The sequence below is a fragment of the Hemicordylus capensis genome, chromosome 9, assembly GCF_027244095.1.
Source record: "Hemicordylus capensis ecotype Gifberg chromosome 9, rHemCap1.1.pri, whole genome shotgun sequence".
NCBI lineage: Eukaryota > Metazoa > Chordata > Lepidosauria > Squamata > Cordylidae > Hemicordylus > Hemicordylus capensis.
In genome coordinates this window covers 29,665,599-29,689,386 of record NC_069665.1, presented here as the reverse complement: position 1 = coordinate 29,689,386, position 23,788 = coordinate 29,665,599, and the positions used below count along the sequence as shown (strand labels likewise).

At 47.9% G+C, this 23,788-nt stretch overlaps 1 protein-coding gene across 1 annotated transcript in view; it reads right to left on the bottom strand.

Annotated features, from left to right (window-relative positions):
* Positions 1-23,065, bottom strand: part of JPH3 (junctophilin 3) — a 72,388-nt gene extending 49,323 nt beyond the window's left edge. Inside the window, exons 1-2 of the mRNA XM_053271438.1 lie at positions 21,584-23,065; positions 1,607-2,384 (exon numbers count right to left, since the gene is read on the bottom strand). Of these exons, the coding sequence (XP_053127413.1) occupies positions 1,607-2,384; positions 21,584-21,965 (1,160 nt within the window). The 5' untranslated portion in view covers positions 21,966-23,065. The remainder of the gene's footprint in view (positions 1-1,606; positions 2,385-21,583) is intronic.
* Positions 23,066-23,788: the final 723 nt, after the last annotated feature.

Here is a 23,788-nt window from a genome sequence, read left to right as displayed (position 1 = left end):
CTGGGCAACTTTGGCCCTCCTGCAGATGCTGGACTACAACTCCCATCGTCCCTGACTATTGGCCACTGTGGCTGGGGGTGATAGGAGTTGTAGTCCAAAAGCAGCTGGCCGGCTGAAGTTGTGCAGCCCTATACTGACCAGCAGCAACTCTCCAAGGCTTCAGGCAGGAGTCCATCCCAGCCCTACCTGGAGATGGAACCTGGAACTTCCTGCATGCAAAACAGACGCTCTGCCGCTGAACTATGGCTCCTATGTGCTTTTTGTGTCATATTTTCAATTATAAGCACTTCAGGTCAAGAACCTGAATCTCTTGTTCTCTGTGAAGCATCATGAACAACGACAGCAATAACAGACATTAAACAAATGTGACTGATACGCAAGCATTTGCGGTGTTTCCCAGGATGCTATTCTGCGCCCTGAGTTACCACCCTAGTTTTAGCAGGATTCCTTGTGCCTTTAACAGTTCTGTGCCAGACAAAAAACAAAAACCTAACAGGTACAGCCCCTCTTGGCACACAGATGCACTCATGGAAAGAGCTATACCAGTTCAGTGTCTGCCTGTTAGGATGCAGAAGAACCCTGCATGCACACAAGGGCAAAAGATCTTCCATCTCTGAGAACAGCCTAAAAGAAGGCCTAAGAAAGTAATTGCTGCTAAAAGTATCCGTGTCTCCGCCGAGGAAATATTTGGTTCTACAATGCCACGGAACAAAATGAAGTCTTTGGCAGAAACTGCACACATGCATGCACACACACCAGTTGTATCAACATGCCCTATCCTCTTCAGTGAATCCCACAGCTAACCTCTTGGTTATCCCACTCTGGAATAGTTTTAAGGCACATGGGAACCATCTATCGAAACATATTCCAGACTCCATACGTGTCACTCATCCTTAAATCACACATTGGCCTTTAAGGATATTCACCCGGAGGGAGGTGGGCTCATAAGCTGAGCTCACAAGCTGAGCTACCCTAACTCCCCAACCAACCCCACCGTCTTCTTCCACCAAACTCATTTTTACCCTTTCCAAATATCTCCAACTCATGCTGCCCGTGCTTTCAATTCTCTTTTTTTCCTCCTCCACTTGGAATCTTTGCTACATGTCCTTCAAAACTTTGTTCTAGTGTCAAATAGCCAAACTGATCTAAGTTAGTTCATAATTCAGATTACCGTCCTGGAGAAGGCAGCAAAATTTATCTTTTGTGGGGACAGTGCACGGAGAAGAATGAGCCCAGCCTCCGTGCTGGGGAAAAACAACAACAACACTTTCAGGTAACTGTCACACAACATGACACTGACCTTGCCTCTACATTGGTACTCCTTAATCTAGATCAGGGGTTCCTAACTTTGGGTCACCATATATCATTGGACTACAACTGCCATCATCCCCAGCCAGGGTGGATGATGTGAACTGTAGGCCAACAACATCTGAGGGCCCAAGCTTAAGAACCGCTGATCTAGAGCAATGCAATACCATCGGACTGTGTCTCACAATGACCTTGTGGTGGGGAAATCCACACACAAGCGGGGGAGAGGGCAGGGATTCCCCATCCCTCTTTCCCAACATCTGGCAACCCAAAATGGCAGCAGGTGCAGCTTCCTTACCTGGAAGCCGCAATCTCCGCTTTTTGTTTGGCGATGGTGGCGGCACGCTCGGCAGCTTCTACAGCCCGGTCCACCTTCTCGCGGATCTTGCTGGCTCTCAGCGGGATGAGGTTCTTCCGCTTGCCACTCACCAGGATGTTCTGTTTGTACTTCCCCTCCTCCTTGGTACCGTCCGGGAAGGTCATGCAGCCGTAGCCGTGACGTTTGTTGTTGGCCCACTCGCCTTCATACTTGAGCCCATCGGAGCGCTGGCTGACCCCATAGCCTGACCTCTTGTCGTTCTTCCACTCGCCCACGTAGATCTCGGTGGTGGTGGCATCGATGTCGTCTTCGATGACCGAGAGTTCTGCCTCACCTTCTCCGAGGCTGATGGTGGAGTTGATGTCGCTGGCCGTCGAGCTAACGGTGCTCATGCCCGCCTCGCTGCGGAAAGAGCTCTGCTTGCTCCGTTGGCTGGCCAAGGAACTCTTGGATTCGGATTTGCGCAGCTTGAGCCCGCTCAGCAGGGACCGCCGGAAGATCCCCTTTTTCTTGTTCTTCAGGATCTCTGCGTCGCTGTGAGCCATCAAGACAAATCCCCCCCGGGAGACGGCAGGGCTCCCCGCCACAGCAGGCGAAGAATCAGGGTGCAGCGCTGTGCCGTTTGTGTGTTCGCTGCGCAGAGAGTTGATGGAGGTCCTTAGGGGCGATCGGATAACCGCAGCCATGCCGTATGGTACGCTCTGCCGGACACCATATCCCTGACGCATCCCACCAAGCCACTGGCCCTGGTATGTCCCTGTGAGGCAGGAAAGGAAACGGGGTTGGGTTAGCAGCACACTATCAGCTAAACAACTCTTAGCTGTGTTGCACTAGGACCAGGGAGACCCGAGTTCAAATCCCCATTCAGCCATGAAATTCAGTGGGTAACTCTGGGCCCATCACATCTCTCAGCCTAACCTAAAGCACTGGGTTTTTGTGAGGATAAACATAGCCATGTACCGTACACCGGTCTGGGCTCATCGGAGAAGCAAGCAAACAACAATTGGAAAATTCTACTAACTTTTGAATGTGTCGTATTTTTAGAAGCCAAGGGCGAGAACTGCAATGGTCACGAAGGGTTTTTTCCAAACACCCACTGCCCAAAGAAGATGAGAATGTGTGGGGTTTGTTTTCAACAGCCAAGGAGAAAATTATTTGCCACTCCAAATGTGACTCCTGTCACAGGCTGTTAATAGGAGCAACGGGAAATGTAGGATCTCTGTGTTGGATGTCAGAAACACTGCAAAGCAATTCTACATTGGCCCAGAAGAGGTCAGTGGTATGTATTGTGCAGCCTCTGCGTACCTTAAAGCAGATGCTTTTAATGCAATTATTTATAACATTTATTCTCCACTCTTTCGCCAAGCAGCCCTAACTGGCTCACATGTGTTCCCTTGGTGGTCTCCCATCCAGGTGCTGATCAGGGCCCAACCCCCTTACATTAAGACCCAGTTAACAGGCTCTGAACTCAGAGTTTGGGTTTCCTAAGCTTGTATCTAGCCAGGTATAAGTTCTCTTTCCACTCTGCTTGATGGAGTATCCACAAGATGCTTGCATAGTTTTAACAACGTAGTGGGCCCACTGTATGCTCATGGTTAATTGCCTATAAGCATCTTGCAGCCATGAGCATGTACAGCCAGTGACACCAACTCCACCACCGAGGCACCCCTGTAGGACCCAGCTTTAGAACAACTGGATTGGGCTACTGTCACTGCATTTGACTGCATCCATTCCTTGTCCCTTTTCCTTCCTGCCCTGATCTGAATCCAGATTATAAGCACTTTGAGACAATGGTTATGCCTCAGTGGGGATGAGTCTGTAGCTCACTGGTAGACCTGAACACCTGCTTTGCACGCAGAGGGTCCCAGGATCAACCCCTGGCAGCATCTCCAGGTAGGGCTGGGGAAAACTCCAGCCTGAAATCTGGGAGAGCCACTATCAGTATTGTCAGTGTGGACAATACTGAATTAGATGAACCAAGGAAGCCAGAAGAAGGCGGCTTCCTATGTTCCTAGGGCATCTGCTGCTTTGCATGCAGAAGTTCCCAGGATCTTGCTAGTCAAGTCATTTCCCCGCTGTGTCATTAGGTGGAGAGAGAGAGAGAGAGAAGCATGACCCACACCGTCCTACCCAGACTGAGGCGAGCACAGGATCCTCTCCTGCTAACTGAGCAAAGAGGCACCCTTTTAAAGAGATGATTTTCTTCAGTGAGAAGGGGGAGAGCAACTGGCCCTATCCAGCCCCAGCACAGCATCCCTCCAGTGGCTGTTGCTGGTGTCTATCTCATGTTTCTTTTTAGATTGTGAGCCCTTTGGGGACAGGGTGCAATTTTGTTTATATCTATGTAAACCACTTTGGGGGCCTTTGTTGAAAAGCGGTACATAAATATTCTTCATTATCGCTCATAGTCCCCCTCCTGCTCCCTCAATATTTGCTGACCCACAATGCAAAGGGGTGGGTGGGCTTGAGCCTGCCGCGATGCTTCTCCTCCCACCCTCCCTGATTTGGGTTGTGGCAACCAGCTCTGTGCTTGTCCCTGCAGGCAAATGCTGCACTTGTGGTTGGCACGGGAGGTGGCGCTGTTCAATACTGCCCTGGGAGGGTATTGGGATGCCCTGGCCCCTCCTTTCTCCTGCCCTTGCTTCCATCCTCACCCCTGCACATAAAGACAGGGTGACAGAGGCAGGCCGAGACAGAAAGGATTATTGCAGGATTTGTAGAATTAGTGCAGGGAAATAGGGAAAGATTAGGGATTAAGATGAGACGGGTTAGGAGTTGAGACTCATTTGGGAGTCGGCTATATTGTGGGAAATGAGTTGTCCCAAAGAAAGATGGGGTGTGTGTGTGGCGGGAACGGCACAGTTGGGAGGGAGATGGCGGAGAGAACTGGAGCGGCCTGATCTGGTCCAGTAGTCTCTGTTTGGGGGGGGGGGCGGTACTCAGATTCGGGCACCCAGATGTTGTGGGACTACAACTTGCATCAGGGGTGAAGTTGCAACAAATGTTCCTGGGCCTCTGATGGAGGGGGGGGCACTGACTGAGTGACAACTGGCTCTTCACGTTCCCTCTCCCACCTCCCCAACTCACTGGCACACTGTTGGCTCCTGATTGGGGGACTCGTCTCATTTTTTACAAAGAGGAGCCCTCCCTAGGAGCTATATACAGGAGATCCTCATTTTTCATGGGGATTACATAGGAAGCTGCCTTCTACTGAGTCAGACCCTTGGTCCATCTAGCTCAGTACTATCATCTAGTGGGGATTCGAACACATACCAGTGGGGATTCGAACTGGCAACCTCTTGCTCCCTAGGGAGTTGCGCTTTTCAAAGTAACGTCTTCTTTATAGCCCTCTACCCCAACACAACGTCTACTTTTGTACTCGCTCCAGAAGAGAACAAAGCAAAAAGGGAGAGCTCTACTTCAATTTGCATTGATATGGCAGTTCAGAAACAAAGTAATTTACTACTGGAAGCATTTGCTGATGGAAACTGAAGGGGTTGCAAAATCACCCGTTGCTTCATAGCTACGTGGAAAGAGCAACATATAATGGTTGGGGCACACTGGATATAATACCAATAGGAGTAATGGTGGCTGCGTTTTCACCATCTCCCTCTCCAACTGCAGCAGCAGCAGCATATTTTAGTTTCCCCAAACTAGCATCCTAAGGGTGTGTGTTTTGGGTAGCATCCTGAAGATGCATTAAAAAGTCACTGGCAAGGAGGATGGCGTGTCTGTTTAATTCCCCAGACTCTGGAAAGCTGGATGGGTTTAAACTTGTATGAGCGCAATCCAAATTAAATAAATGCTTCTGCCTGATTTTCAATTAATAAAATTAATTAATGCCTGTCAGACTTAGGCTTGGGTTAAGAATCCAGTTAACTTAATCTAAGGATGCTGAAATGTACATGATCAATGCATTAACCATCTTCCAATTTGATTTAAGCAAATTGAGATGAATTGGGAGAGCTTACACTTGTTTACTTGCAGCCTTAACAAAAAGTGTTTGATGTTAGCCTGACATTCAGTTTTCATTCAATATGCAGTATCTGAACTCATTCAAACGCACCGCCTAATCAAAATGTGTTGCATGCACCACGTGGTCATAACCAGCCAACTGAACATCACCAAGTCACAAAGTATGGAATCGTCAACTTGAAGTGATGAGATGATAGTCTAAATCAGGGGTTCTCAAAGTGGGGCCCCCAGATGTTGTTGGACTACAACTCTCATCATTCTCAGCCACAGTGGCCAAAGGTCTTCAGCCATTGTGTCTGGGGATGATGGGAGCCATCTGGGGACCCAAGTTTGAGAACTCCTGGTCTAACCACATCTCCAGGGGATTCAAATTCCCTTTCAGAGCTCTTTCAGGACATTTCATTAGATTAGAGCCTGATCCACACAATCATTCAAATCTAGGTTTAATGTAGGTTATTGACATTTGCATGACTGTGTGAACCCACTCCAAGATGGGGATCTGAGATTCATTTTGGGCCATAAACCACATGTCGGTTACCCACATTAAACCTAGATTTGAATGATAATATGAACCAGGTTTGGGCCTCTCTCCATGACCAGACAAAGCATTGGACTGGCTCGCACAATTGTTTGAATCTAGGTTTAAAGTTGATACGATACAATACAATATGATAATTCTTTATGGTTTAAAGACAGTAATTGACATTAGTGTGATTGTGTGAATCCATGTCATTATTATCTATGTTGGTTTGTGTCCCAAGATGAATCTGAGATTCCTGCCTTGGTATGGGTTCACATAATCATGTGAATGTTGGTTACTGACTTTAAATCTAGATTCAAACTATTGTGTGGACCAGGCCATTATATGATGAAAATGTTTGAATTAGGAGAGAATATTTGAATATCTGCAAGCACATTTGATAGAATTTGCTTCCCCTGCCCTCTCCTCATTTTAGCCTTTGGTTCTAGGGCATTATGACTATGAACCCTATTAAGATCATATGGGGAAGTCTGGTTGCAGTTTCCACCAGTTTGGTTGGTGGCGACTCAAAACTGGGCCTTTTCTAGGCTGGCTTGCCCCAGGACTTTGGAAGGGGCTCCCTAACAAAATTAGAGCTTCTCCTTCTCTGGGTATTTTAAAGAAAAATCTGAAGACACACCTGACACACCAAAAGTCTGTTTAATCAGACTTTTAATCTGTAGTTTTAAAGTTTTAAGTTTTAGAGTTTTTATCTATATTTTAAATTGTTTTGATTGTGTTGATATTTTTACTATTATTGTGTTTTAAATTGTAAACCACCTAGAGATTTCTATATGGGATGGTACAGAAATGTGCACGCTAAATAAAATAAAATAATAAATAAAGGTACAGCTGCTTTGGATTTTCCCCATCTTCTTAAACAGGCCTAACGCTGTGAACTCTTTCCCTCCAGAGGCTGAGTAATCCTTGCTTCTTCAAGCCTGTGTCCTTAAGCAACAGGCTACTGAGGAAATACTAATATTCAGGCAGGCAGCAAAACTGCAATATCTGGCTCTTTCCAATGGAGTAAGGGAGAGTTAAAAAGATAATCAGAGGTGGGGCAGGAAGAAACAGATGTAGTAAAAGGTATGCTGCCAGCTTGACTGCAGAGAATGCTGTTCCTGACAGTTACAAACATCTTTGGATGCATTTGCAGAAGATGAAGAGCGGAAGAAGAAACTGACTCATTCCAGACATGAAAAAGCAAGGATCCTGGGGCAATGAGGAGGGAGAATAATGAGGAAGAGAAGGGGAGGTGCTTCGACTTGAATCTCGATGGAGCAGGAACAGCCAAGCGCGCACTGCACCAGAGCTTCGACCTGGATTTCGATTTTTTGAATGGCAAGTCTGGGAAATCTGCTGCACTGACTTCCAGCACCGTGGGTGGTGAATGCAGGATTCATGTCCATGCAAAGTGGCCATGGAGGACCACAAAACCCGACATCTTGCAGCGAGCCGGAGCCCGGCTGCCTCTTTGGCAGCAGAGCAAAGCAGCAATCAAAACAGAAGCTCTTAAAGGGGAAGGAGGACAGAATTTGAGTCCCCGAATGTGGGCTATGGATGCCCAAGAGCAGTGGGCATCTCTTAAGAGCTTTGGGGGATGGGTAAGGGGGTGCTATCTCTCTCTCTCTTTCTCTCTCCCCTCCCTCTCTCTGTCTATTCCAAATGTGCATAGAAATGGCCCAGGTATGCATTTTAAATAGCATTTTAAGAACATAAGCAGAACCCTGCTGGATCAGGTGGTCCATTGCAGCCTTCTGCTTCCCACAGTGGCCCACCAGACACCACTAGGAAGCCGGGAAGCTGGAGGCAATGCCCCTTCTCTGTTGTTGTTCCGCCCTAGCAACAAGCATTCAGAATTATACTGCGCCTGAACATGGAGGCTTCACACAGCCATCATGACTAATGGCCAGTGACAGGCCTCTCCTCCTCCATGAATTTGTCTAACCTCCTCTTAAGGACAGACAAACAAACAACTAGATTGTGAACCCTTTGGGGACAGGGGATTATCTTATTTATGTATTATTTACCTATCTATGTGGTTCCTGAGTATGGACACCAACCTGACAGCATTTAATCAATCAATCCATTTTTCTATGTAAAATGCTTTGAGAACTTTGGTTGAAGAGCAGTATAGCGTAGTGGTTAGAGTGCTGGACTAGGACCGGGAAGACCTGAGTTCGAATCCCCATTCAACCATGACACTCACTGGGTGACTCAGGGCCAGTCATATATCTCTCAGCCTAACCTACCTCACAGGGTTGTTGTGAGGATAAAAATAACCCTGTACACTGCTCTGAGCTCCTCAGAGGACGAGCGGGATATAAGTGTAAAAATTAATATATATATATAATATAAATATTTGTAGTAGTAGTAGTAGTAGTAGTAATATAAGTCATCACTGTATCTTGTGGCAATGAGTTCCATGCAGTAATTACATGTTGTTTGATGAAGGGCTTATCTATAATGCAAGAACATTTTCCTGGGGAAATGTAAGAGCCCCTTCACCCATTCAACCCAAGTTTAACATCATGCACAGCCAATGACAGATTCAAAGGACTCTGTGTGTGATACACTCCAAAAGAAAACCCTTCCCGCATTCTGTTTATTTGTTTGTTTGTTTGTTTGTTTGTTTGTTTGTTTGTTGAACACTTGGGCCCGCTGCCCTGTAACCTCCTGGGAGAAAAGGCTTGTTATCATGAGTTTCTCCCGGGAGAACTTGGAGCAATTTCACTCCAGCACAGGCGCAGTGCAAGCAGTTATCACATCCCTGCTTTTGATGCTACTCTCCTTACACTTGTTCCATAAATGTAACAAGTTTTGGATTGGGTGGCTCTTGAAGTTAATCGTCACATTGCCCAGTTTTATAAGCTCCCATAATATCACACCCTGCTATCTGTGCCTCATTTGTGCATACATGTGGCGGCAGCAGCACGAGACAGTGTCCATGTTCTAGATGGGGAAACCGGAGCTGAGAAGTGGCAACATGCCCAAGGCAAGTTTTGTGTGTGTAGTTCAATGTATTTAACAGCCACAGGGCTAATCGTTAATACAAAATAAGGCCCTGCATTTGGGGAAGGGGCCGTAGTTCAGTGGCAGAGCATCTGCTTTGCATGCAGAAGGTCCCAGGTTCACTCCCTGGCAACATCTCCAGGTAGGGCTGGGAGAGACTCCTGCAACCTGAAACCTTGGAGAGCTGCTGCCAGTCAGTGTAGGCAATACTGAGCTAGATGGGCCAAAGGTCTGACTCAGTATAAGGCACCTTCCTATATATATGAATATGAATATGATTAATATTTGTATATCACTTTTCAACAAAAGCTCCCAAAGTGGTTTACAAACAAACAAACAAACAAACAAAAACAAAATGGCTTCCTGTCCCCTAAGGGCTTACAATCTTAAAAAGAAACACAAGATAAACACCAGCAACAGCCGCTGAAGGGATGCTGTGCTGGGGCTGGGGAGGGCCAGTTGCTCTCCCCTGCTCAATAAAGAGAACCACCACTTTTAAAAGGTGCCTCTGTGCTCAGTTAGCAGGGGTATATTCCTGTGTCCTGGCCCATCTGAGATTTGAACCCAGTATTCACAGACTATCTTGTCCCACAACAAAATGAAATCAGTCTTTACATTTGGAATGAGTCTGTCCCCACTTTTCTTCCCTTGGGCAAAACCACATTGCTGGTTCTCTCGACCAGCCATAGGGCAGGACAAGCATCCAAGCCAAGTTTGGGAGCTGTGCTGTGCCCATGTTGCGATCAGGTGCATGTAGAAAGCCAGGGAGGAGGCAGGGAAAGTGGAACATAGGAAGCTGCCATATACTGAATTAGATCATCGGTCCAACTCGCTCAGTATTGTCTACACAGACTGGCAGCAATTTCTCCAAAGTTGCAGGCAGGAATCGTTCTCAGCCCTATCTTGGAGATGCTGCCAGGGAAGGAACTAGGGACCTTCTGCTCTTCCCAGAGCGGCTCCATCCCCTGAGGGGAATCTCTTACAGTGCTCACAGTTCTAGTCTCCCATTCCTATGCAACCAGGGCGGACCCTGCTTAGCTATGGGGACAAGTCATGCTTGCTACCACAAGACCAGCTCTCCTCGTGGGTGAGGCTTGCCCTGGGCAGGGTGGCTCCGTCCTACCCAGCGGCTGTGCCCAGCTGTTTCACGAGGTAGGAGGAGAAGCTCCTCGTATGTGACAGGAGCATCACAGACAATCACTTCCCCTGCCTCCTACCTTGCTTTTTATGAGCACACAACCAGCAGATGGGAGCCTGCGCAGCGCCCAAACATGGGCAGAGAGGCCTGCCCTGCCCAAATAACAATCAAGTGAACTAGCCTCATCTCTTGCTAACATGCTCTCCTGTGTATCTGGGGAGGGAGCCAGAGTCATGAAAGGGGGGCGCCTTCTCCCACTTCCCCCTGCCCAGTCCAGATCTTCTTTGGGGGGCCTTCTGCAGATTCCCCCTGCCTTCCGGAATTAGGCAAGAGTGGCGGCTTAGAAAAGGGCCTCTTCAACAGTGGCACCCCAGACACGCAGCAGCCTCCCCAAGCAGATCCGAGAGATGCCTTCACTGTTATCTTTCTAGCACTAGGCTAGGATCTTTTTGTTCTCCAAGGCTATTAACTGAATGTGGCTCTGCAGTTTGCCCTGCTCTTTGCTAATTGCTATATCGCCACTTTGTTTTATAGGCTGTTGCTGCTGCTTGTGTTAAGCTGTTGTTTTGATTTTCTTTTTTAAAAAAATTACGGTGATGGGTTGTGTGTGCTTCGAGCCAGGGGATGAGAGCTGGTCTTGTGGCTGTGAGCATGAATTGTCCCCTTTGCTAGACTGTCTCCACTTTGCCACGCATTTGGATGGGAGACTACATGTGAGCACTGTGAGATATTCCCCTTAGGGGGTGTGGCCACAGCTCAGTGGCAGAGCATCTGCTTTGCACGCAGAAGGTCCCAGGTTCAGTCCCTGGCAGCATCTCCAGGTAGGGCTGGGAGAGACTCCTGCCTGAAACCTTGGAGAAGCCGCTGCCAGTCAGGGTAGACAGTCCTGAGCCAGATGGACCAAGAGCCTGACGTGGTATAAGGCAGCTTCCTATGTTCCCCTGCAGCACAGGGGGAAAGAGTTCGCCCTCCCGCTGCCCTTGCATTGTGGCCCTGATCCAAATCATCCTCCACCTATGGCCGCTTTTTGAGAAAGAAAAGGAAGTTCATCACAGAACTCCCATCGCGTTTAATTTGGTCTCAGATTTGACCCAGAGGTCCCCTGACTGCTGACCCTAACTTCAGGTCAAACATAAGAGGAAACCATGTCGAGTGATGAGAGCTGTTCAGCAACAGACTGGCCCAGAGAGGCTCTGGAATCTCCTCCTCTGTCCAATGAATAAGCCGTGGCTGCAGGACGCTTGCAGCACCGGCCTGGCAAAGGAAACGGCCCTTCCGCCCTCTGGCCATCCGGTGCTTCGCCGACAGGGATCATCTCCATGGGACAAGAGGGCTGACATGGGGCGGGGGGGGGAACACAAGAGCCTCGCTGAAATGCCAGCACGTGGGCGAACAAGGCAGGCATCACCCGAGCGATTCAATAGCAGCTGAGGCACAGGAAACTGTATCTATGGCAATATTCAAGCAGGTTGCTTAGAGAGCATGAGAGCCACTGAACGGGTATCCCCAGGAGCTCCGTCTCTCCAAAGTGAAAGCTACTGCTGCTTTGGGCAGCCTCTTGCAAGGATCCGGGTCCAACCCTCATCAGCCCTCTTGAAGAGAGGTAGCTGCTGCCCTCTGAGTTAGAGCACTGGTCCATCGAGCCTGGAGTTGCCCACTCTTGACTGGCAGCAGCTCTCCCAAGCAGAGGCTCTTTCCCATCTGCTCCCCGAGATCCCCTGAACTGGAGATGCCAGAGACTGAACCGAGGACCTTCTGCATCCACAGCAGAGGCTCTGCTACTGATAGATTTTGTCAGACCCAACAATAACCCTAGGAGGTAGGCTAGGCTGAGAAACACTGACTTGGCTGAGGCTCCTTGGGTGGAGCCAGATTTGAACCTTGGTACGCATGCTGACCATCAAAATGTGCTCTCCATGCCATTGCCTGCCCAACCCCGTTTCTGACAGAATATGCCACAACCCGTCCTTATCTGAGCCATGCCTATTGCATGGCTATTCTGATGGCAGGATCAGTGCCACAAACCATTTGATGCTCTAGCATATAGGATGCTAAATGCTCTCAAATGCATTCAGCTGCCTTATTATTTCTAATACGCTCCCTGCACAAAGTACAGCGGAATCTGGCTAATTCTTTCTCTCTCTCTCTTTGCTAATCCTCCATCCAACTCCATAATCCTCATCATAAACTCTGTGATCTCGCCTCACTTCTCCGCTGAGTTAAGGTCTTTTGTCTCCCTTATAACATGCACAATAGTTTATTTATGAGCATGCTGAGGTGAATTGTAAACAGCTAAATCAAAACTCTTGCAGAATCAGTAGATGGTTCAAATGGTTCACTATTCAAGTCTTGAAAGGAGAATGTCAGAGTCCACACCAGACACCCCTATGAAAGGGAGTCTTCCAAAAGCAAGCAAAACTCATTGCCAAATGAGTCATTCATGTCAAAATTTGACTTGAATTGGGGTGCAAGTTTGAAATGTGTTTTTTTTTTCTTTAGCTAAGTGGTCAGAATTGGGCACTTAGCTCAGTACGTGGATTTTCATACCTACAGGCTTCCCTCCTGTCACATGAGACTGCCTGGACATTCTTGCCCGATTCGGGCATTAGAATTGTTTACACAACCATTTTAATCTAAGTTTATTACGGATTACCAACATTATCAAGATTGTGTGAGACCATGCCCAGGTGGGAATCCTTGACCATAACCAAGGGTTTCAGGCAGGAGTCTCTCCCAGCCCTTTCTGGAGATGCTGTCAGGGACTGAACCAGAGACCCTCTGTGTGCAACACAGATGCTCTACCTCTGAGCTATGGCCCCACCCTCATAAGTTCTCTAGGAAGCTGTCATAAGATGAGTATGAGCACTGGTCCATCCTTATGAGTCTGAGCACTGGTCCATCTACACCAGGCCTGCTCAACTTAGGCCCCCCCAGCTGTTTTTGGACTACAACTCCCATAATCCCCAGCCACAGTGGCCAATAGCCAGGAATTTCTGGGAGTTGTAGGCCAATGTCTGCAGGGGGGCTGAAGTTGAGCAGGCCTGATCTACACTGACTAGCAGCAGCTCTCAGTGTTTTAGGCAGGAGTTTCTCTCCGCCCCACTTGGAGATACTTCCGGGGACTGAACCTGGGACCTTTGGCATCAGTGTTCCCTGTAAAAGGGATTCCCAGATGTGGTTGACTAGAAGAGAGGAGAGCTGGTCTTGTGGTAGCAAGCATGACTTGTCCCCTTAGCTAAGCAGGGTCCACCCTGGTTGCATATGAAAGGGAGACTAGAAGTGTGAGCACTGTAAGATATTCCCTTTAGAGGATGGAGCCGCTCTGGGAGAGCAGAAGGTTTCAAGTTCCCTCCCTGGCTTCTCCAAGATAGGGCTGAGAGAGATTCCTGCCTGCAACCATGGAGAAGCCGCTGCCAGTCTGTGAAGACAATACTGAGCTAGATGGACCAATGGTCTGACTCAGTATATGGCAGCTTCCTATGAACTCCCAGAATCTCCAGCTGCAATGGCCTTTGGCTGGGAATTATGGGAGTTGTAGCCAACCACATCTGGGAATCCCTTTTACAGGGAACACTGCTTGGCATGCTGAGCAAGATGCTCTACCACTGAACCAGGGCCTCATCCCCTTTATCAGAGTAAGATTCATACCTTATGAACCACCATTTGGATGTATAATTGAGGACCGTAGTTATACTGCAGTCTGTAAGATATGGCTGCAATACACCAAGCATCACCATCTCTATTCGTGACTGAGACCCGTCCTGTTTGTGGCATTGTCTAGGGAAGGGAAGGGACCATCAGGGACCAGTGTAGGATGTAGGTTCGCACACACGTGGGCTACTGGAGACACACACACACACACACACACACACACACACAATTCTCCCTGCACAACTGCCATCCAGATGTGTCTTTGCAGAGACCAAGCATTGTGGCTTTGTAGCCTCCGGGCAGTGGGCCGGGTCAGGGGGAGAAGAAACATGAGAGAGGGATGTGGCAGCTCAAGAACAGAGCATAGGCTCATCCACACAACGACGAATAGCGTAGGAGAAAAGAGCCCCACCCAACCTCTGGAGCGGTGTGCCCTCACATTTTCTGCTCATGGGTGAGTAAAAAACAAGCTAGGAGGCACAAATATGTGGTGGTCGTCTGCTAGCCCGGTGGGAGCCTTTTCCACCAACCTCATTCAGCAGCGGGGCACAGCTGTTGGGCAGGATGGATCCCTTCTGCCCAGTGGAAGGCTAGTGGACAAAATCGCTGTGGGTGACTCACCTGGCTTCCCCCTTGCACATGAGCAGAAAGCAGGAGCATGCACAGCTCCTGAATTTGGGTTAGAACTTGCTTCTCCTACCCGATTTGTGAATGGGCCCCATATGGTTGGTGCGAAAGAGCTCCCAGGCTCAACCTGTGTTCAAACCAGGTGTGGTTAGGAAAGACTCCTGTCTGAAACTCTAGAGAGCTGCTGCCAGTCACAATACTGAGCTAGAGGCACCCCTAAGGGTATGACTGTGCTGGAAAGACCAAGCCGCAGAAGGGCATTCACCCTTGTCCGCTGTCATGCCCTTCCATCCGCTGTGCTCGAAGGCAAATTCAGGAAGATCCCATTAACAGAAAGGCTTTGCCCCTGTGCTTCTGGGGAGGTGGAAACCACTGCACACGTTTTTCTTTTCCTGTCCATTTTATAAGGATAGATGGGAGAAGCTCATATTTCCTCTACTTCTCAACTACCTAGGCCACCCCAGTCAAGTCTACACTAAGGTGCTGCTCTGGGATGAAAAGTGAACCTTCACGTACTATGTTCTGTGTGGCAGCATGCAAGATCTGTCTGACTATGACTACCAGCCCATAATCTGTGATTCTAACTACCTTATAATACATCCTAATATATCTTTTTAAATATTGGTATCTTCTTAGATGCATTTAACTCATAGATAGTTAACTTTTACTTCCATTTTACTACTCATCCTATTAGAGTTGTATTTTTCTATAGATCAATTTTTATATATTGCTTCTATGATTTAGTTGTCTTATCAGTTTTATTGCTTACCAGTTAGCTGTCTTTTTAAAAACTTTTAAGCTATCTCACTTTAGTATATTATATAGTCTATTTTATGCTTCTTAGACAATTTATACTCATTGATAGTTTATTTTGGTTTGGGTTTAAAAAAAACAAAACAAAACATTTTATATCCCGCTCTCCCTCCAAGGAGCCCAGAGCAGTATACTACATATTTAAGTTTCTCCTTAAGTTAAGTTTCTCCTACATACTTAGGTTGTATGCATATATGTAGCAACTTTCAATATGGCTCTATTATCAGTTTTACTGTATTATTATCTATGCTGGTCTCTGACCATAATAAAGTTGGTTGATTGATTGATTGGGTCTGACTGTATTGAAGGCAGCCTTGTATGCTACTCATATGAATCGGTGTCAAAGGGAACTTCTTCCTGCCTGGGGTAAAGAGCAGCTGCAGCGAGTTCCATCCAGAATGGGACCATGATGGGGGCAAAGGGCCAAAGCCCCCCTTCCCCAAAGATATTATGCACATTGCCTCCCCTTAGAGCGACAATTTGCACTTTAAATAAAGGAGGGCCAAACTATGACTATTGGCCCTCCTCTGTTCAGTCAGTACAGTGGGCTCTCTCCAAGGTGCTGAAACAGGAAGGAAGGTGAGAAAGAGGAAAGAAATGTGAAAACAGTAAACGTGCTTTAAAAGAAGAAGAAGAAGATTAGATTTGTAGAAATGCAACTTGGAAGAGCTTTTTTAAATTTTATTTTAAATATATTCTTGGAGATTGGCTAGACTAATTTGAGCTGCTCACGTCAGCCTGACATAATCACTACTGTATGGCTTAGCTGTTCCCACAAGTGGGCTGCCTTTTTAGCATTGTGCTCTCAGAGCTCCTTGCATTTCCAAATATAAAGCAGCTAAAATTGAGATTTCTTGGACACACAATGCCCTCGAAGGGGTGCTTGCTTGACTGACTGACTGACTGACTGACAGCCGTTTTCAGACCTAGAAACCGGAAACTTGCTTCCCTACGTTAGCTATCCTGTCTGTTGCTTTGGCTGCTAGAAAGTTTTGGGCCCTTAAAGTGCAACACTTCTCATCTTCTTGGTATATTCCTGTGTGTTTTAAGAGGAGGCTGGGAGGGACCCACACATCCAGCCCCATTTCCCCAAAACAAGAAAGTTAATGCACAAACCCTTGCTGAGATTCTGTCCTGGAGGGTCAGTGTGACAATAGCAATGGGGATGTGGGTAGGATATGTCTGACACAGGACCCCTATACATATGCTTATGAGCAGTACATGTGTGTATGTGCGTGGGTATAACTCCAGCATGATTCCAAGAAGGGTGAGCTTGAGGTGTCAGTGGTTTGAACCTCAAGTGGGATACTGTTTATGAAAATAAGACATGTCTATTTTGGGAGATAAATATTCATCCTGGATTAATCCTGGAAAGAATCTATCTATGTGGCCGCTAAGAGTTAGGAACATAGGAAGCTGCCATATACTGAGTCAGACCATTGGTCTATCTAGCTCAGCATTGTCTTCACAGACTGGCAGCGGCTTTTCCAAGGTTGCAGGCAGGAATTTCTCTCAGCCCTACCTTGAGGAAGGTAGGGAATTTGGAACCTTCTACTTTTCCCAGAGCAGCTCCATCCCCTGAGGGGAATCTCTTCCAGTGCTCACACTTCTAGTATCCCTTTCATATGCAACCAGGGTGGACCCTGCTTAGCTAAGGGGACAAGTCATGCTTGCTACCACTAGACCAGCTCTCTTCAAGTTGGTTGACACTGACTTGACAGCACTTAATCAATCAATCAATCAATCAGTTTTGGGTAAAGCAAGATGAGACATGGGAATTCCAAGACTGGAATTCCCAACACCTTTTTCTTCCCCCTCGCCAAAGGTTCCTTGATGCCTCAGTGGGTGCTGTTCTGTTTAAACTGTTTTTATTATTGGGGATGGGGCCACAGAGCCATGGTAGGGCATCTGCTTGGCATACAGAAGGTCCCAGGTCCAGTTCTTGGTACCATTTCTAGCTAAGGCTGGGAGAGACTCCTGCCTGAAACCCTGGAGATCTGCTGCCAGTCAATACCTGTAGTCAATATTGCTGTAGACCGTACCGAGCTAGACGGCCCAAGGGTCTGACTCGTTATAAGGCATCTTCCTAGGTTCCTATTATTGACCGTTAGTTGTATTTTTAGTTTAATGCCTTTTATTTTTTACACTGCCTGGTACCCTTGGATGAAGGGAGGTAGAGAAAGTAGTTAAATAAATAAAAAGCAGGATGGTTGAAGGGGGGAGGGGCTGGTTTGGATTGGGGTCACAGTGTGGGGGAGGGATGGGTCTGTCACTTCCCCCCTGCACTGGACTGCAGCCCTGAACCAAATCACTTCAGGCAAAATAAAGGCACCTGTAATTTTTCACTTCTGCAGCTAATCAGAGCTTTGGAAGGCCAGTTTCAGTTAGGGAATCCATGCAGGAGCCAAGAGTTGAGCCTCTTCCACCCCCCACCCTGCCATGGCCCCGATCCAAACCAGGGCCTGTCAGGGCTACTTTGTGCATCAGGAGGCCAGTAACAGAGCTCCCACTCACACCTGGTTTGGCCCCTGTGGGCAGCATTTGTTTTTGTCTATGTGTGATGCAACTCTGGGGTTGCCAGCGCCTACGAGGAGTGGTCCTGTGCATAGGTAGCACATGTGTGATGGGGAGATATTATTGTGTGTTGTATGTGCCTGTTTCTAGCAGGCCTGTCTGAGCCGTGAAGCAAATGTGGAGGCTTGAGCATCTGTGTGTGGGTATGTGTGTACAGGGAGAATGTTATGCGTATGGCAGCACTGTTGGCGTGGGTGCGCATGCGCCTAAACAAGAAGAGTGCTTGTGTGGGAGTTGCAAGAGACTGGGAATAGCAAGTGGCAACTGAACTCATCTCAGTGCAACAGGGTGATCTCTTTGCTGGGAGGTGGGAAGAGCAATGTGTGTCTGAACAGGACGGGGGGCTGAGTTGGCCAACACACAGAGCTCTTTGGATCCCTTATTCCAAATCCAACTTGAAATGTACAAGGCACCAGTTCTTTATTTGTAACCATGGCTGTTTGCAAATGGCCAAGTATTGACAGCTGGATGGCCTCCTGTTGGTGGCTTTATCTCCTTTGCAAGAAAAAGTAGATTCTGAGTTCAGACTCTGAATACACACAAGCCTTTCCTTTTCTAAACCTGTTAATATCACTTGATCTGCTTACCGGACTGATGTTTATCTGCAATTTTAAAAAATGGCATGCAGCAGATAATAATTCTGGCATCCCAGGACGTGATGAGGCTAATAAATCAGGGGGATTAAAGAGGTGCCTGATCCTTAAATTCCCCAATAGCTGCCTCTTTTCTCATGATAATTAGGGAGCCATTTCTTCTCAGTATAATATAATGATCATGCACATAAGCAGACTCCGTTATTATCCAAATGCAGGAGGTTGATTAAGACTGATCATTGGGAAGCTTGGAGATGCTCTGTTTTCAAGCTAGTTTTACAACTTCAGACTGAGTGGGAGCATCTATGAACTCCCTTTTGAGAACACAACTGAATTTCACTGTGTGCATTCATCCTCAGAGGAAACATGGAAATAAGGACATAAGAAACAAGAGACAGAATGTCATTCTTTGGGACACACATTATTTTGTGTGTTCAGTTCAGTTTCAGTGTTGATAGTCACAGGGCTAATTGGTAATACAAAATAGGCTCTAAACCATTTCCCTAAAAACTGGTGGGCAGGTTTTTGCTACCATAGATGGACCATTTCTTCCTAAATTAACTCCACAATCATCCTAAAGTTAAAAGGCCCCCCCACCCCCCGCCATCCTCCTAGGTCTCAGAGGCAGGATGCACTTGAGCAGGCCAGCAACTTTAGAGTTTAATGCCTGGACAATTCTTGGGTTATTCAGATTAACTGTGATGTTTTTTTCACAAATTCCATATCTGAATTTCAGTTTTTCTCAAGAATTGCATAACTGCAGCAGAACAATTGTTCCCACCAGGTGTCTGGATAAAGACATGGGCAGGCCAAGCATCCTCAAAAACATTCCTCCCTTGGGCACCAGTTTTAGGTGATTTCTGCAGCCTGACTTCAGCTCTGTCTTTATAGAAAACAATGTAGGCTGAATCTAAGGTCTCCTCTGGGAGTGATAAAGGCACTGCAAGCACAGCAGGGATGTGTAGAATGCATCGAACCCATGTTCTGCTTTTCTAAAAATCCTACGTTCAACAAAACAGACCATCAGCTCTAACCATTGAAAAGTACATTCATAAACTGCACAGGTTTTTAAGGCAGATTTAGGTAACATTTTCTCTCTTCTTTCCCCCATTATCCCCAACAGCAAACTCTGTTTTTTCAGAGTTGTATTTTGGACTCATGTTTCCTTTCGGCTTTGCATCTTCCCCAGTCCTTCCCTACCAGTTGACTTGTTTAGGACTGTTGGGACATGCACATACTTTTCCTCCTTCTCCATTTAACAGCTTTAGGACAGAGCATCACAGAAAAACAACAACAACAACAACCCACAACTGTGCTTTGGATACAGCCAGATAACATAAAAACCAGAGACTGCCTCCCTCCTTGCTTCCACCGAGTTCCACTAAGTAGGTCTATTCCCTGCTGCTGCAGAGGAAACTGTCCCTGAACAAGAGCTAGATGAAGGGATTCAGCCCTTGCAAGAGGAAGGCAGCTGTTTTCTCTGGACAGGGCTTCAAAATTACATTACATTAGTCCATATACATCTTGCTTTTCTGTGCTTTGGCTGAATACCCTTTTTCTTATCCAATCCTTTCCCTCACTACCCCATCCACCCCCAACAGCACCTGAAGCCACATCCCAAGCCAAGAACAGATGCTCAGAGCTGCCTCTGGGTTTCTCCAACATGTATTAAGTGTGAAATCTCAGCACAAGAATCCTCTATGAATTACAATCCTTTGCCAGATTAGCTCCACGCACACATCAAGTTGAGCTCTGTGCTTGGAGGGGAATTAGAAGAACGATAACCGTTTGCAAGATGTTTTAATCAGGGTGAGGCTTTCAAAATGCCCAGATGAAATGCTCCAGTGTTGTGGGCTTTTCAGTGCTTCAAAATCCTCCTCCCAGCATTACTCAGCCTAATTGTTGAAGATCCTACAAGTTCGGGTGATGCACCCAGCAGGGCTATATTTTGTTTTCAGAGGTTATACTACCATGGGGTAAATTGAGGTGGTCACCCCAGATGGTGGATTAACATATAGTCTGGAAGGCTATAGGCTATCTCTGGGTTCAGAGGCAGGATGCCTCTGAATCCCAGTTGCAGGGGAGCAACAGCTGGAGGGGGGGCACACCTTCATATTCTGCTTGTGGACTCCCCAGAGGCATCTGGTGGGCTACTGTGGGAAACAGGTCGCTGGACTAGATAGGCCATGGTGGGCCTACATAAGAATATAAGAACAGCCCTGCTGGATCAGGCACAAGGCCCATCCAGTCCAGCATCCTGTTCCACACAGGGGCCCACCAGATGCCTCTGGGGAGCCCATAGGCAAGAGGAGTGTGCATGCCCTCTCTCCTGCTGTTGCTCCCTGGCAAGGGTCTGATCTAGCAAGGCTCCGCCTATGTTCTTAGATCTGGCCTATGGGACGAAATCCACTGGGAAGCTAACCTCTGCAAACCTCATGGAAATGTGTGGATGCCCTATCACATCCGGTAGATGGTGCTTCAGAGGAGGAAAAGTGTGGATGTTTTGCTTCAGACACCAACATCTTAGGCCTTCCAGTTCCCCCTGCAAACCTGCCCAGTCCCATCCCGCCTGGCCTCCTCCACATTTTCTTCTTCCTCCCATTCCAACTCGGGATTCTTCTCTGTCCTCTAGTTCCACTATTAATCATTGCTAGGCTCTTTCCAATATACAAAAGCACTCCACAGTTCTTATCTTTATTCTTGCAGCAAACCAGGCAGGCAGGCTAGGCAGAGAGAGAGAGAGAGAGAGAGAGAGAGAGAGAGACTTTTGCCACACAGGGAGGCCCCAAAGCTGAAGAGAGATGCATGCTGGCAGGAGAAAGCATATGCATTTGCTCCATCACCCCTGCATCCAACTGAACTTGAGGGCTGCATTGGGATGCTACTGGGATGAGATGGTTTTCCTGTCCTGCAGGAAACTGTTGTGCTGTTGGTGCTTCCAGTTGGCAGGACTGGGAAGTCCACAGATTAAGGGGTTCAACCCAGGGGGAGAGAAGGAATGAGGATTCCCCTGGAGAGCACCGCGGAGAAGAACAAGCAGACAGTCCACTCACCTCCATCCGAGTAGGTCTCCGTCCCATAGCCATCTTGCAGGCCGTTGCTCCAGGTGCCTTCGTATTTGGCTCCGTTGCCTGTGCACTCACGCACCCCATAGCGTCCCTTAAATCCATGAGTCCATTCGCCTTTGTACACCCACTTGCCTTTGCTCTCCACGCCAATGCCGTGGCGCTTTCCTTGGGACCAGGTGCCCTGGTACGTGTTGCCACTCGGCCAGGTGTAGACCCCCAGCACTTCAAAGCCATGACTCCAGGATCCTGCATACTCGCCTTGACCCTTTGGGCCGGTACAGATTCCATGGCCGTGAGCCTTGCCGTCCTCCCAGCCTCCACAGTAAGACCCTCCATCATCAAAATTAAACCTTCCCCCACTGGACATGCATGTAACTGGTTTGCAAATGCTCAAAAAGGTGAAAAGAAAAGAAAAAGCCGGAAAAGGAAGAGAGGAAAAAACACCTTAAATAATGCACCAAATCCAAAGGGCTGCTTGAGTCAATTCCTGCCGCTGGCACATTCTCTAGGGGGAGGCACAGGATCCGTCCGCTCGTCTTCCTGCTGTGGGTACTGTACTGGACCCAAATAGTGAGAATATAAGATTGTCAAGAGCAGCAAATCAGACGGGTTTTGGTGCAAACGGGTCGCCTTTAGAACCATCCGAGGCAAAACCTGGGAGGGAAAAGGTGGGCAAAGGAGGCCAGATGCCAGTGGAGAAGAAGGATTCCTGGTTGCGGGGGGGGGGGGACGAAAATACAATACCACGGCAGGAAAGGGTCTCCGATCCCCCTCTGTGACCTCCACCTGCTGCTGTCTTGATGGGGAAATTGATCAGCAAGTCCAAGGCAGAGCAGCAACCCGGTGCTTGTGTTTTTGCTGGAGCGACTCCTACATCAGCAGCAATGCAGTGTCTGTGCCTGTCTCAATCTCACGCGCACACACACACACACATACACAAACACACACACACACACACCACACACTCACACTCACTCACACACACACACTCACACACCCTCACACACCTACACCTCACCCTACACAACCAACTGCTCTCATTTTCTTCCTCCCTACACAGCACCCCACCCCCACCCCCAGCAAACCTTACTCCGTTAGGTCTCGGCTGGCATTTTGGAGCAAGTCCCACATTTTGGCTCCCAGAGATGCCCTTTCGGGAAGGCTGGTTTCAGAAGGGTGGCAAGAGGGGAGGATGCAGGAGGCGGAAGGGGCGGAGGAGGGGTGGAGAGAGGTGGGGTGGGGGGTCCTGGTCTGTGGCTCTGCTGCTCTGGGAGGGGCCAGAAGGCGCTTGCATCTCCACCCCCCCTTCCTCCTCCTTTTAGGCCCCTTGCCCTCTTCTCCCTGTCTCCCCAGTGGATATAAATCCTGCTTATTAAGGGGAAAAGATCCAGCCTCCCTCTCTGGTTCTCCCTCTCCCCTTTCCCCGTTCTCTCTCCCTCTCCCTCCCTCTCTCTCTCCTCCTCTCTGTCTCAGCTCAAGCTCCTTAGATTTAAAGGTACAGGAACTGCGTAACACACATTTTCCCTGAGCAGGCTCCCTTCTCTCTATCACTTCCTTAGAGACAGGAGGGTAAAAATTCTCCAGCAGGCCATAGGGAGGGCTGCCAGAAAGATGCATTTTAAAGGCAGGCTGGAAGCTCGGGCTGGGGGTTTCTAAGGGCAGGCAAGTCTTTCAGCGTTGTTTGTCATCTGTGCACACTGCACCCCACCTTTACCATGTTTACTTCTCATTAAGGAGCAGTGATTTCAACAGGAGAAGCAAGACTGCATCACTGTTTGGGGGGTGGGTGGGGAGGTATCAATTTTTAATTTCAAGCATAGTGGATGAGATCCACTACCGAAACTTTCCCAGACTGTCTCAGATAGGTGTTTTTGGTGTTCCTTTTTAATGGCAATAATCTGTCCTGAAATATCTGGACATCCGAAAGACACAGCATTTGTCTCAAAAATTAGGTGAAGTCATTGGCACTGCCAGAAGGGGGATGACGGAGTAACACCTCCCAGGGAAGTAGCTCATCCCCCCCACCCACCCCACACACACACCTGTTCCCCCCTTAGCAGAATCATAAACTGGAAATTAAAGAAAGCCAGCAGACCTAAGCACGCTTACTTGATAGTTAAATCCATCAAGATCAACAGGACATGTTTCAGAGAGAAAAATATTTAGAGTGGATGCATTCACGTAAGATAT